Consider the following 16,133-nt stretch of genomic DNA (forward strand, 5'->3'; position numbering starts at 1 on the left):
ATATAACATATATATAACATATATAGAACATATATATAACATATATAGAACATATATAGAACATATATATACATATATATACATATATATATATATATATATATATATATATATATATATATATATATATATATATATATATATATATATATATGTGTGTGTGTGTGTGTGTGTGTATACGAGTCTATTTTTGGAGCAGACGATATACGGGACACCAATACACTCAGCTGACGAGCTAACAAACGTACCCATTTTATACAGTGGTGGTGGGAAGTTAATTAGCAATTGACTGATTGCATCCCAATCGACGTGTTGCCGCTCTTGTGTTAGGTGATGGATGGTCTGGCTTTGATTAGGTCTAAACGTTTAGTTGGACTCGTGTGTGTGTGCTTGTGGTGGGGGAGGGAGTGGCGGCAGGTGGGAAGCTGGATGGGGAGGGGAGGTGGAGGGGAGGGGAGGATGGACGGTGTTTGGGAGAGGTGTGGGAGGTGGAGGGGAGGGGAGGATTGATGGGGTTTTAGAGAGGTGTGAGTGGATGAGGTGGGTGTAATTTAAGATAGACAAAATATTTTGCAATACATCTGGCAATTCTCCTACTAGAAAAGGACAACTTTGCTTTTCTTTTATTAGTAGGTGGCTCTGTTTTATATGTATGTATGTATGTATGTATATATATATATATATATATATATATATATATATATATATATATATATATATATATATATATATATATATATATATATATATATATATATACGCCTATATAAAGTCCAGTATTTACTTTTGATTCAAAATTTCCCATGTGATTGAAATGTGTTAATTGCCTCCCATGCATCAGCCCCCCATTATGCGGGCGGCACCCACAGTGTCGCACCCACAGCTTGACCTCCGCGGGTAAAAAAGAAATCTCATTAAGCATCAAATTAGTCTCGAGTTGCTTCTCTTGTTAAGACCGAATTATTTCCCTTATCCACCATTTCTTTTTATTCTTTAAACCAACATTTTTTTTTTCGCGTGAAATTTTTTTTTCCTCCATGAAATTTTTTTTTTCGAAAAAAAAAACGACACATTTAGAATGGGAAACGGCACAAAATTCCCCTCCCCCGCCCCGTCTCATCTACCCCTAGCCGTGATTTTCCGGTCTCCGGTTTGTGGCCGTGTGTTTTTATTCCATTATATTTGAAGAGACGACTTGAGACGAGGGTAAAATAGAACGGGATTACCGCCCCTTACACCCTCCACACCAACGCGATGAAGATTGGCCTATTATTAATTAATTATATTTTACTATCAAAACATGGGCCCCCCTTCTAAAAGTAAATTTGCATACTGATTACACGGGTGAAAGTTCACATTCCAACGTGACTTCAATTTGTTGCCCATGACAACGGCATCTACAATACAGAGAATAGATTAGTGGCCAATCTTTATACTCGTGATACTTTTATTTTTAAAAACATGACTCGGTTTTTTTTTTTTTAATTTCAAAAATAATCGTCAGCATTTGAAATTATGCATGTCTGTGATATAATGAAGTATTGGGATGCCACAAACTCAAGTTAAACCTAACGATTCCTAGTTAGGCCCCCAATTAAGATGGAACAATTATTTTATTTATGCGATCATTTTGTGTGATAATATTAATAAGTGCGTAGCGATATGTAACTGTATGTATGGCATAGGGTACAAAATGTTATGTATATATGGTACTAAGCGCAAAATGTTATGAATATGTGGTACTAAGCGCAAAAAATTGTGTAGGCCTATATGTGATACTAAGCGCCAAGTGTTATGTATATGTGGTACTAAGCGCAAAATGTTATGTATATGTGGTACTAAGCGCAAAATGTTATGTATATGTACTATGTTTCTAATAATGTTTGGCAGTCAGTAGGTGTTACGAATTATGTACCCTTATGTGTACAAAGTTATAGAACATTTTGGGCTACATTAGGCTACTACATACCTACATACCTTTAACGTGTTAGATTAGGTGCGCATCTAAATTTACCTTACAAAGTGCACCTACGGGCCGTATAAAACACCATACTAGTTGACATTTATCCCCCCCCCCCCCCCCGTCGACATTACCAAGTTAAATTCCATGTCTCTAGGGCGTGTGTTTACCACCTAAAACCTAACCAACGATTAAGAAAATACACCGCAAACCGAACCCACTATAAAGGAAAGAAACGATTGAGAGAAATGGTCGTAAAAGAAACAAAAATTGCATCATCCACCGTGAAATGTTTTTTAATGGATACCTGGGATAATCGTCCCTGGGTGGGGATGTGGGGGTGGGGGTTGTGTTGTTGTGGTTATCCCCCCGGGCTGTTTGCTGTGTCGGTGGGGTAAAGTATGTAATGGAGACGGCGGTGAATCTGATCGAATGTGAATAAATTGTTTATTTTGAAATGGAGGCTGGTGATTGGTTTTTAGTGTCACGTGGGATAGGGATGTCGCGATTTAGCTGTCAGTTTTACTAGTTAGTTTCGTAGCGATTTTTTTTTTACAAAAAAGTTTCGTATTTGTCAAGTTTTATTACTTCGTATCGTAGGTGTTAGCTTCTAGCTTTCAGGTTTAAAATTAGTTTTAGGAATAGCTGCCATTACTTAGTATCGTAGTTGTTAGCTTCTAACTTTTAGGTTTAAAATTAGTTTTAGGAATAGCTGCCATTTCACATACTTTTCTAAATTGACCTAGTCAAACTAGCTTCCAAAAGGCAGATAAAACGAGTTCATCGGGTTTTTTACCTCGACATATGAAGATGTAGGGTTCAGATATAGGTGGACAGGGTGTTCCATAGACTAAGGCCAGGGACCTGAACTAGAGACTATAGGGTTAGCAGTCGCGCGCACTACCATCCGGCCACGCCATTTCATATTCGTTTCTATAAGTCATAGACTATGAGTTCCCTCTAATCTACAATAAGCAGAGATTAACTCACAAGTAATGAGTCCCATCAGTTAAAAAGCCCAGGTTTTAGTCTAAAACAGCCTTTATGGGGTCTAGTGACGACCCAATGTGTCGCAAATGAACGGATATTTTGTACTTTGATATTTTTTTTTCAAAATATTCACAGATATTTTAAAATATCGATTATTTTTTTAACACCTTAACGCCCCCTGCTCGTCTTGGTCGGCATCCTCATTAGTTGAGGGGTTCGGTCAAGGGGTGGGGGTTGGGGTGGAGAGTGTTCATGGAGGTTATGGAGGGTGTAAAAAGAGAAAAATGTGGAAAGGAGGAGGATGTAGCAATGGAGGTGGGTATGGAGGGAGGGAGGGGGCGATGATGGAGCCAAATGTAGGAGGAGGGGGGTTGGGATGGAGCGGGAAATATTGCAAGGTATGAGGGTGTGTATGGAGGAAATTGTGGAAGAAGGGTATAGAGGGTGGATAATGTGGAGGAGGGGGTGGAGGAGAGTTTAGAGGGAGGATGTAATGGAGGGATAAGAGGGTGGAGGTAGAAAAATATTGGGATAGTTCTGGCGGAAAGAGAATAGGATGAAAATTGTGGGAGGGTGTGAGGAGGGAGAGTTTAATATTGCGAGTGCAGAGGTAGTATGGTGGGGAGGAGGGCGTGGGGATGGGTAGATGGTGTGGAGAGAGATGTGGGTAGAAGAGAATGTGAGGGATAAGAGTGTGAAAAATAATTGTGTGAGGTGATGTGTGAGTTTTAAAAAGTAATATTCCATACATTCATGTCAGGTCCTTACAACTTAGTTCCGGTCTCTGGTAAATAGCTTCGTAATCTAGAGGAAAGGTGTGTGTGGGAGGGGTGGGGGGTTGCAGGTTGTAATTTGTATCAGTGTATAAGCCTCTAAATTAGAAGGGGCGATAAGGCCGTTTTTGTGCTAGGTGCTTCTAATTGTAGATGGATTTTTCAAATCTATAGGGGAGTGTTAAGTAGGTGTAATGTATCTCCATATTGTAACTCCAAACATATTTTACTCCCCCTCCCTCTTTACACCTGGGGAATGAAGTGCCCTACAATTACATGCCCAAGTGTGCATGTCTGATTGCTGTGATGGTGTAAGCACTGAGACATTACATGACATTTAGAAACATGACATTTGATCAGGTGACATTTCAGGTGTTTAGGAAACTGCTAATCGCCGGTATCGCTTACAGGAGGGATAAATGTCTTTTATAACAAGAGGCAGGAAATGGGGTAGGTTTCGTAAGGGTGGGTAGGTTTTATAGGAGGTTTTATAGGAGGTTTTATAGAAGGTTTTATTGGAGGTTTGTAGGTTTTATATGAGGTTTTATTTGAGGTTTGTAGGTTTTGTGAGTGTGGTTAGGTTTTATAGGAGGTTTTATTGGAGGTTGATAAGTTTTGTGGGGGTGGGTAGGTTTTAAAGAGGTGGATAGGTTTTGTGGGGGTGGGTAGGTTTTGTATTTTGATTTGTTCAGGTGAGAATGTATTGTATGTAGAGTTGACCAGTGTATGTGTATGAACTGCTCACATAAGTTTGTATGTGTGTATGTGTGTGTCTGTTTGTGTGTGTGTATGTATGTGTCTTTGTGTGTGTAGGTGAGTCTGTTTTTGTATGTGTGTATGTGTCTGTGTGTATCTATTTGTGTGTGTATGTGTATGCGTGTTTCTGTGTGTGTGTGTCTATGTGTATGTGTGTCTGTTTGTGTGTATCTGTGTGTGTGTGTGTGTGTGTGTCTGTTTGTGTGTGTGTATTTGTGTCCTTGTGTGTGTGTGCATACTGTTAGCGATCGACATATTTATTCCAGCTCAGTGGGCAAGTTGAGACGCCTTAGAATAGAAATATTTTTAAATGTCACGTCCAGTTATGAGGTATTTGTAAAGTTATCCTTTTGTATCTTACACACAGATTCACACACACACACACACACACACACCCGCCGATTCACACTATGTGTGCGTTTGTGTGTGTGCGTGTTTGTGTGTGTGTGTGTGTGTGTGTGTGTTTAAACACAGTAAAATATAATATTAAACCAGATTTAAAATTACCACATGACTTAAAACTACAAAAAACAACAACTTAATAACATTGTATATGTATAACGAATTGCCTTGTTTAAATATTCTGTAGTTATTACTTGATGTGCTTGCATATAGTTAATCTAAATATGAATAAAACATGAGCTACCTACAGACAGACGAATGAATTAATCCCTGGCTAACCCTTACATATTTGGTGTGTCGCATCATACGATTGTCAGATCTAAAATTATGTGTTTTATTAAATGGTCTCATACTAAACAAGATGCGTGATTTTTAAATGTTTGTGATGTTGTCTATTTAAAATATCTGTATTCGCGATCAACAGTATTATCTACAATATAGTCTACACACCATCCGGCGCCATCATTTAACACAACACCACACCACAACATCACACTATATAACCATCCCAAAACCACGGTAGATTATGTTGTGATTTATCATCGAGACATATTTAAGTAGCAGACACAAATCCAATAACTTACTTAAGAGTTAAAAAAACAATCACAAAGAGGGGAGAAAATTTTCCATCCAAACCAGCAACCTGGGTGAACCTACCCAGTGAACCTACCCAGTGAACCTACCCAGTGAACCTACCCAGTGAACTTACCCAGTGAACCTACCCAGTGAACCTACCCAGTGAACCTACCCAGTGAACCTACCCATATTTAGTGAGGAGTTTAGTTGTAAAACTCCCACGTTTCTTTCTAATAACCTCTCTCATCTAATCATCTATACCTGTTATATCCCAACCCTCCATCCCTCTTTTCTCTCAGATATGTCCACTCTATCCTCTCCCTACCACATTCCTTACCTCATTTTCTCCCAAATATATCCACCCTCTCCTCTCTCTCTCTCTCTCCTATATTCCTTGCCTCCGTTCCTCACAAATATCTCCCTCTCCCCTACTCTCTCCCATTCTCTTTGCCTCCCTCTTTCTCTCCACAATCCCCCCCCCCCATCTCTATCCTCTCGTTCCATATTTCCTCAACATCCTCCCAACCCTCCCTACCTTTCTCCTCTGCCTCCCTGTCTCTCCACCCCCCCCCCCCCCAGGTGAGAAGAGAAGAAGACACGACAACACGTCACTTACATAATGGTTGCTGATCAGGTCTGTAAAGTTTGATGACGGTAACTTGAGTGACAAGTACACGTGGAGTGTCAAGTACACGTGGAGTGTCAAGTACACGGAGTGGGGAGGGGGAGGGAGAGAAGAAAAAGCTTGTTACAAAATTAGTCAAAAACAGACTTGTCAAAGTCACGACAAAAAAAACAACAGACATTTCACACACAATATTTAACGTAATTTGTTTTCATGTGTAAAACGGGTTGCTCTTTATAAAGCGACGGCACTTGGGAGTTGCTGATAAAGGTATAATTTATTTGAAATAACGTAATACATCGTCAGTGTATTTATATTGTTATAAATGTATGTCAGATATCAATTGTCTTCAATAGACAAGTTTTTTAAAACAAATATCGACCTGTTTTTATTTATTTTAGACAAGGAAAGTTGTTAGTATGCCAACATATAAGGCTAGTGGTATTAAGATCGTTTTACATATTTATTTATGATTTGAGAATAAATTTAACAATTGTAAAAGATTTTTTTTTAAAACTTAATGCGTTTATTTCATATTTTTTACTTAGGTCTATACAGGCATATTAATAACATACTGATTTTATTATACAATACAAATTATGGACGTTAATTTTTTTGCTATGAAGCTATTTTATGTTGTTTTGTATTTAGCACACAAAAATCTAAATCCCAATAAAGAGTTAAATGTTTTGTATTGTTTTGTTTTTAAGAAAAATCTAAATCCCAACAAAGAAATAAATGTTTTGTTTTGTTTTTAACAAAAATCTAAATCCCAACAAAGACATAAATGTTTTGTATTGTTTTGTTTTTAAGAAAAATCTAAATCCCAACAAAGAAATAAATGTTTTGTTTTGTTTTTAACAAAAATCTAAATCCCAACAAAGACATAAAAGTTTAGTTTTGTTTTTAGAAAAATCTTAATCCCAACAAAGACATAAATGTTTAGTTCTTAGCAAATATCTTAATCCCAACAAAGACAAAATGTTTTGTTTTTAAGAAAAATCTAAATCCCAAGAAAGGCATAAATGTTTTGTTTTGTTTTTAGCAAAAATCTAAATCTCAACAATTACATAAATGTTTTGTTTTTAGCAAATATCTAAATCTCAACAAAGACATAAATGTTATGTTTTTAATAAAATCCCAACAAAGACATAAATGTTTTGTTTTGTTTTTAGCGAAAATCTAAATCCCAAAAAAGACAAATGTTTTGTTTTTTAGAAAAATCTAAATCCCAACAAAGACACAAATGTTTTGTTTTGTTTTTAAGAAAAATATAAATTCCAACTAAGACATAAATATTTAGTTTTGTTTTTTAGCAAAAATCTAAATCCCAACTAAGAAATAAATGTTTTTTTTTTAACAAAAAATCTAAATACCAAGAAAGGCATAAATGTTCAGTTTTGTTTTTAACAAAAATCTAAATCCCAACAAAAACATAAATGTTTAGTTTTGTTTTTAGCAAAAATCTAAATCCTAACAAAGACATAAATGTTTAGTTTTTTAGCAAAAATCTAAATCCCAACAAAGACATAAATATTTAGTTTTTTAGCAAAAATCTAAATCCCAACAAAAACATAAATGGTTAGTTTTTTTAACAAAAATCTAAATCCCAACAAAAACATAAATGGTTAGTTTTTTTAACAAAAATCTAAAACCCAACTAAGACATAAATGTTTTGTTTTTAGCAAAAATCTAAATCCCAATAAAGAAATAAATGTTTAGTTTTTTTTACAAAACTCTAAATCCCAACAAAGACATAAATGTTTAGTTTTTTTACAAAACTCTAAATCCCAACAAAGACATAAATGTTTAGTTTTTTAGCAAAAATCTAAATCCCAACAAAAACATAAATGGTTAGTTTTTTTAACAAAAATCTAAATCCCAACAAAAACATAAATGTTTAGTTTAGTTTTTAACCAAAATCTAAATCCCAACAAAGACATAAATGTTTAGTTTAGTTTTTAACCAAAATCTAAATCCCAACAAAGACATAAATGTTTAGTTTTGACACGGCTGACGTCACAGTTTGGCGTCGCTATGTCGATGTGAGGTTTCAACGTTTATCGTCTGCCAAAGTTAAATTTGCATACCATCTGAGATGATCAGACAGATAGGGTGATGGGGGGAAGGGGGTGAGGGGCGGGGCTTGACGTGACTACTCCCAGGTTCAATACGGTCTGGTGTTTCCGTCCTGTCGGTTAAAGATTTATTTTAAACACTCAAGTTGTAATAACCGCAATATACCGGTCTCACTCAAATTATAAACATCAAATATTCTTTTTTATTTCGCTATTTTTCGACTAGATTCCAATCACTTTTATTGCTTACTTTTGACTATGTCACTATTAAATCAAAAATTTAATATGTTTGAAGACAATGACAAATAAACTATTTTAAAAATGGTTAAACAAAACTACATGGGTTACACGTTAACACAATTTGACATTACAAATGCATCAGAAAACTTCTTTCAATTTTTGCTCGTTTTTCGACATTTAAAAATCAAAGAAACTATATAATTTGTCATATTCAGTCATTTATTAGTTCTAAACTTTTTGTTTAGAATAATTTACTTGTACTATTTAATTTCCTTTTAAAATACTTCAAGTCCCTTGTTTATTTTAAATTAGTTGTTTGTTTTAATCGAATACTCATTTAATATAACTTTTAAAAACTATTTTTGTAAGATATTTTGGATCATATGTGATTATTTTTCCACGTTTAAAAGATCTGATAGTTTTGTTGTTGTTGCCGTATCGACCGTGTCTGCTGGTACAAAGCCCTCGAGTGAGTGGTGGACGCCACACAACAACCACCCACCACCAGCATCAGATACCTCAACTTTTTAAACCTCAGGTTACAAGAGTTCCAGAGTTCTATTTTTATAATATTCTTAGCTCTTAACTCTAAGGAAGTAGCTACAATATTTTAGCAGTATCCGTTTCATTATAACCTGAATTTATTCATTGTCCAATTTTTAAAAAAACATTGTCTTGTATGTGCATTTAATGGGAAAATATTATCAATATTACATATCTTTAACATAAAATAATACATGCAGACAACCGACCATATGGTATAGAAGCGGTGTTTCTTTCAGACTTATTTTTACAGGGGAACACTTGAAACTTTTCGGGGGGAGGGGGTGGGGGGGGGGGGAAGCGGACTAAATTTTCCGGTGGTCGGACACTTGTAAACGTATATATTTTCGACATGTTAATTCGTTAGAGGATGGGGCTGTAAACGTGCTTCGATGGTGGGGGGGGGGGGGGGGGGGGGAGGGGTCGGTGTCCCCCGAACAGATGTCTGTAAGAAACAATCTATAGAAGTGAATCAAGTCGAAAGGTGCTAGGACAGAAAAACAACCCTTTGTTTATAAATTAACACATTTATTTTCTTAGTGAGACAAAAATTATTTCGGTGCTTTCTTACATCAATATTCATTAATTCTTACATCAATGTTCATTAATTCTTACATCAATGCTATTTTATTTTGTTGCAATGTAACTATGGTTTCGTCAATACTCGTCTATTATTTCTTATGCCTATAGGCCTACAATGTGGCGTCGTTTCAAATCTTTATTATAAGTGTTTATTCTCGTTTTTTTAAAAGCTTAGATGAAACTGCTCAGATAGATCATTTCAAATTATATCCGTTATTTTCTTCTTGAATTAACAATATCATCAAGCGCAATTTACCATACGAAATCCACACTATCAATATCAACAATAACCACAACATTAACCATTGTCCACACCAACCACACCCAATCCACACCTTCATCAGCAACCTAAATCCACATCAGCCGCTTAAATCCACATCTTCATCACTTCCTTTCACCACCATCCCCCCTCCCCGCCCGCCCCACCCCATCGACCTTACTGAAACAAGCCCCATCCTAAGACGCCCTGAATTTAACCCTTCCCCAAAAAAAAACCAACACAACAACAAATGAATGAAAACTGTTTAAAATCTGGCTAATCAGTCATGCCCAGTGATCGAGTCAGTCACGATCAAACCTGTACTCTACCTCACCTAAACAGTCCCCCAAAAACTGACAATCAGGAAGCCTCATCAAAATTTAATCAATCAATAATTAATGTCAAACCGCAATCTGCAATGTCACATCCATTCATCACAGCTGTTGATTATCTCCCTTTTTTAACTTACTCCGATTTATCTCCCTTCCCCCCTTTTTTTAAAAACCAAAGCGTGAGAAAATTAATAAAGGGACGTAATCTGCTTTCTCTCCCCTTGCCACATCCTGTGGAGAGTTTATTTCCAAGCCAATAAACAGAGTTAGCCATGTTTTTTTTTTTTTTTTTTTTTTTTTACAGCGGCAAGCCGGAGACAAGAGGAAACAGTATTGAATCAATGAGGGGAGGTTTTCGGGAGGAAAATCAACATCAATTTCTCCCCAGCAAGTAGGAAACAATTTCATTTGATGACGCTCCATTGGATTCCAGAACCCGGTCAACGGATTTGCTGGGCTCTGTGGGGGACGGGATTAGACGCGGGGTGGGGGGGAGGGAGGAATTTTTTTCGATCGCTAGGGACTAGAATCCGAGGTGCGATAAAAAAAAACGTGCGGTATCGACTTGCGGGTTGCTAGCTGGTGAAGACCCGGGTTGGTCCGGGTCCAACCCGTCATCCATCGAACCCGGGTATCGAACGTGATGTGTTTGCGAACGTCCGGACTACTTCAATAAGAAACACCGCACGGTTCGATCTTCAATCCCGCGCGTCTTACACTCAGAGGTGGGAGGGGTTGTCCTATTGCTTGTACGCGACGATTTTATTCTATAAACGGTTATAAAAAAAAACATTTCCCAAGCGCCGATTTATGTTTTCTCCTTAGGGTCTGGTACTGAAGAGATCGATGCTACAACAATATCAACCTTACACGGACAACAGCGGATCTCATTCTTCGCTTAAACATCACAGCGGGTTTTTTTTTTAAACTACTTGTTTGAAGCTCGATGAATGATGGGTGTATTTTTAGTCCGATCGACACACTTTTGCAAGGCTTTGAGCTGTTCAATCGTGCAAGATCGATTTGATCGATTTTTGGGGATTTATCAATCGTAATCGTGTTTGAACTGTAAAAACATGCTAAGAGGTTGTTGGGTAATGTGGTTCTTTTTTTACAGAGAAGATATGCTAAATTGGCTTTTACGCATGCGCGGAGCTGGTTTCCTGTTCTTTATTGTTTCAGTTGCCGCCGGTGAGTGTTGAGTTGTACATGTGTACAGGTGGAGTCGCGGTGTACTAACTCGTGATGTACGTGTACACTCTGACTCGCTAGGCAGGAATGTCTTACTGTAGTGGTGGGGGGAGGGGGGAGGGGCAACGTCAAAATTATCCTGGTTTTCTTGAAGATTGTGCTCAGCCACACAAAAATACATCCTGTATCCTACTCTAAAGACATATGCCTAGATAATGTCTTGTCTCTATACGTACATAAACTGTGTCTTCGATCTAAACCTAAGCCTCGATATTCCCATTACTGTATTTTCTAATTGACATGTTTAAGTATGAAAACACTGTTAGATTTAGTCGTTTAGTTCGCATGTTGTAAAATTAACTACATGTCAATAATGTGTGAAATGAAGTTCATATTTTTTTTATCCCGTATACTAAATTAACAATATACCACGCCCCATATTTTCTGTACACTGTATGAATAAATTACTATTCAAGTTTGATTGAATTAAATTAAATTTTAAAACCATACAAACAGTGTTGAATGCAACTAGCAGAATTATATATTCTACAGCAAGGTTTTAAGTGTCTTATAACGTCTTAGAACATGTCTCAAACATGTCTTAAAGAAAATGTCTTCATGTATGAAAATCTATCTACGGCTAAACTAAAAACAAGGCTGAACTTTTCTTCAAAATCAACGTCAATCGCCTCGGGTCATTGAAACAACTACAAAAAAAATCATCAAATTAATATTCTCTTAAGATTAATTTACACGCCGTTTCTGGATTCATTTTTATATAATTATTATTTTTACATGTGCGTGTTTAAAAACTCATTTTTCTTTATTTTTATTTCAAGGTATGTCCATAAAATCGATTTAAGATATTTTATTTTTCTCAGATTTCAAAAACTGAGATTCTCAAGGTAGAGGATGCGCCAGCCTTGTTGAGCATGGCCTAGAGAAACACACCCGTCTTAGTCTGGGATTTCGCAAGGTTTCAATTTTCATGTTCTAGATCTCGCCACAGATCCGTGCTATCAAGTGCTGGTCACGTGACGAGTGAGTTCAGATCAAACTATCAAGTTTTACTCTCAGCTCAAACTATCAAGTTTTACTCTCAGCTCAAAGTTTCAAGTTTTACTCTCAGCTCAAACTATCAAGTTTTACTCTCAACTCAAACTATCAAGTTTTACTCTCAGCTCAAACTACCCCAAGCTCAAACTAACAAGTTTTACTCTCAGCTCAAACTATCAAGTTTTACTCTCAGCTCAAACTATCAAGTTTTACTCTCAACTCAAACTATCAAGTTTTACTCTCAGCTCAAACTATCAAGTTTTATTCTCAACTCAAACTATCAAGTTTTACTCTCAACTCAAACTATCAAGTTTTACTCTCAGCTAAAACTATCAAATTTTACTCTCAGCTCAAACTATCAAGTTTTACTCTCAGCTCAAACTATCAAGTTTTACTCTCAGCTCAAACTATCAAGTTTTACTCTCAGCTCAAACTACTCTCAGCTCAAACTATCAAGTTTTACTCTCAACTCAAACTATCAAGTTTTACTCTCAGCTCAAACTATCAAGTTTTATTCTCAACTCAAACTATCAAGTTTTACTCTCAGCTGAAACTATCAAGTTTTACTCTCAGCTCAAACTATCAAGTTTTACTCTCAACTCAAACTATCAAGTTTTACTCTCAGCTCAAACTACCCCAAGCTCAAACTATCAAGTTTAACTCTCAGCTCAAACTATCAAGTTCTACTCTCAGCTCTAACTATCAAATTTTACTCTCAGCTCAAACTATCAAGTTTTACTCTCAGCTCAAACTATCAAGTTTTACTCTCAGCTCAAACTATCAAGTTTTACTCTCAGCTCAAACTACTCTCAGCTCAAACTATCAAGTTTTACTCTCAGCTCAAACTATCAAGTTTTAGTCTCAGCTGAAACTATCAAGTTTTACTCTCAGCTGAAACTATCAAGTTTTACTCTCAGCTCAAACTATCAAGTTTTACTCTCAGCTCAAACTATCAAGTTTTACTCTCAACTCAAACTATCAAGTTTTACTCTCAGCTCAAACTACCCCAAGCTCAAACTAACAAGTTTTACTCTCAGCTCAAACTATCAAGTTTTACTCTCAGCTCAAACTATCAAATTTTACTCTCAGCTCAAACTATCAAGTTTTACTCTCAGCTCAAACTATCAAGTTTTACTCTCAGCTCAAACTATCAAGTTTTACTCTCAGCTCAAACTACTCTTAGCTCAAACTATCAAGTTTTAGTCTCAGCTCAAACTATCAAGTTTTAGTCTCAGCTGAAACTATCAAGTTTTACTCTCAGCTGAAACTATCAAGTTTTACTCTCAGCTCAAACTATCAAGTTTTACTCTCAGCTCAAGCTATCAAGTTTTACTCTCAGCTCAAACTATCAAATTTTACTCTCAGCTCAAACTATCAAGTTTTACTCTCAGCTCAAACTATCAAGTTTTACTCTCAGCTCAAAGTTTCAAGTTTTACTCTCAGCTCAAACTATCAAGTTTTACTCTCAACTCAAACTATCAAGTTTTACTCTCAGCTCAAACTACCCCAAGCTCAAACTAACAAGTTTTACTCTCAGCTCAAACTGTCAAGTTTTACTCTCAGCTCAAACTATCAAGTTTTACTCTCAACTCAAACTATCAAGTTTTACTCTCAGCTCAAACTATCAAGTTTTATTCTCAACTCAAACTATCAAGTTTTACTCTCAACTCAAACTATCAAGTTTTACTCTCAGCTCAAACTACCCCAAGCTCAAACTATCAAGTTTAACTCTCAGCTCAAACTATCAAGTTTTACTCTCAGCTAAAACTATCAAATTTTACTCTCAGCTCAAACTATCAAGTTTTACTCTCAGCTCAAACTATCAAGTTTTACTCTCAGCTCAAACTATCAAGTTTTACTCTCAGCTCAAACTACTCTCAGCTCAAACTATCAAGTTTTACTCTCAACTCAAACTATCAAGTTTTACTCTCAGCTCAAACTATCAAGTTTTATTCTCAACTCAAACTATCAAGTTTTACTCTCAGCTGAAACTATCAAGTTTTACTCTCAGCTCAAACTATCAAGTTTTACTCTCAACTCAAACTATCAAGTTTTACTCTCAGCTCAAACTACCCCAAGCTCAAACTATCAAGTTTAACTCTCAGCTCAAACTATCAAGTTCTACTCTCAGCTCTAACTATCAAATTTTACTCTCAGCTCAAACTATCAAGTTTTACTCTCAGCTCAAACTATCAAGTTTTACTCTCAGCTCAAACTATCAAGTTTTACTCTCAGCTCAAACTACTCTCAGCTCAAACTATCAAGTTTTACTCTCAGCTCAAACTATCAAGTTTTAGTCTCAGCTGAAACTATCAAGTTTTACTCTCAGCTGAAACTATCAAGTTTTACTCTCAGCTCAAACTATCAAGTTTTACTCTCAGCTCAAACTATCAAGTTTTACTCTCAACTCAAACTATCAAGTTTTACTCTCAGCTCAAACTACCCCAAGCTCAAACTAACAAGTTTTACTCTCAGCTCAAACTATCAAGTTTTACTCTCAGCTCAAACTATCAAATTTTACTCTCAGCTCAAACTATCAAGTTTTACTCTCAGCTCAAACTATCAAGTTTTACTCTCAGCTCAAACTATCAAGTTTTACTCTCAGCTCAAACTACTCTTAGCTCAAACTATCAAGTTTTAGTCTCAGCTCAAACTATCAAGTTTTAGTCTCAGCTGAAACTATCAAGTTTTACTCTCAGCTCAAACTATCAAGTTTTACTCTCAGCTCAAACTATCAAGTTTTACTCTCAGCTCAAGCTATCAAGTTTTACTCTCAGCTCAAACTATCAAATTTTACTCTCAGCTCAAACTATCAAGTTTTACTCTCAGCTCAAACTATCAAATTTTACTCTCAGCTCAAACTATCAAGTTTTACTCTCAGCTCAAACTATCAAGTTCTACTCTCAGCTCAAACTATCAAGTTCTACTCTCAGCTCAAACTATCAAGTTTTACTCTCAGCTCAAGCTATCAAGTTTTACTCTCAGCTCAAACTATCAAGTTTTACTCTCAGTTCAAACTATCAAGTTTTACTCTCAGCTCAAACTATCAAGTTTTACTCTCAGCTCAAACTATCAAGTTTTACTCTCAGCTCAAGCTATCAAGTTTTACTCTCAGCTCAAACTATCAAATTTTACTCTTAGCTCAAACTATCAAGTTTTACTCTCAGCTCAAACTATCAAATTTTACTCTCAGCTCAAACTATCAAGTTTTACTCTCAGCTCAAACTATCAAGTTCTACTCTCAGCTCAAACTATCAAGTTCTACTCTCAGCTCAAACTATCAAGTTTTACTCTCAGCTCAAGCTATCAAGTTTTACTCTCAGCTCAAACTATCAAGTTTTACTCTCAGTTCAAACTATCAAGTTTTACTCTCAGCTCAAACTATCAAGTTTTACTCTCAGCTCAAACTATCAAGTTTTACTCTCAGCTCAAACTATCAAGTTTTACTCTCAGCTCAAGCTATCAAGTTTTACTCTCAGCTCAAACTATCAAGTTTTACGCTCAGCTCAAACTATCAAGTTTTACGCTCAGCTCAAACTATCAAGTTTTACGCTCAGCTCAAACTATCAAGTTTTACTCTCAGCTCAAACTATCAAGTTTCACTCTCAGCTCAAACTATCAAGTTTTACTCTCAGCTCAAACTATCAAGTTTTACCCTCAGCTCAAACTATCAAGTTTATCTCTCAGCTCAAACTATCAAGTTCTACTCTCAGCTCAAACTATCAAGTTTTACTCTCAGCTCAAGCTATCAAGTTTTACTCTCAGCTCAA

The 16,133-nt window shown here is 36.2% G+C and overlaps 1 protein-coding gene across 1 annotated transcript in view; it reads right to left on the reverse strand.

The window, feature by feature from the left end:
• LOC131946709 (transcription factor AP-2-beta) overlaps positions 1-16,133 on the reverse strand; it is a 121,311-nt gene that overhangs the window by 90,475 nt on the left and 14,703 nt on the right. Inside the window, exon 2 of the mRNA XM_059307623.1 lies at positions 6,074-6,115. Coding sequence (XP_059163606.1) covers positions 6,074-6,115 — 42 coding nt within the window. The remainder of the gene's footprint in view (positions 1-6,073; positions 6,116-16,133) is intronic.

The sequence above is a fragment of the Physella acuta genome, unplaced genomic scaffold (genome assembly GCF_028476545.2).
Source record: "Physella acuta isolate Inbredline_101_S28 unplaced genomic scaffold, ASM2847654v3 ptg000567l, whole genome shotgun sequence".
NCBI classification, from domain to species: Eukaryota; Metazoa; Mollusca; class Gastropoda; family Physidae; genus Physella; species Physella acuta.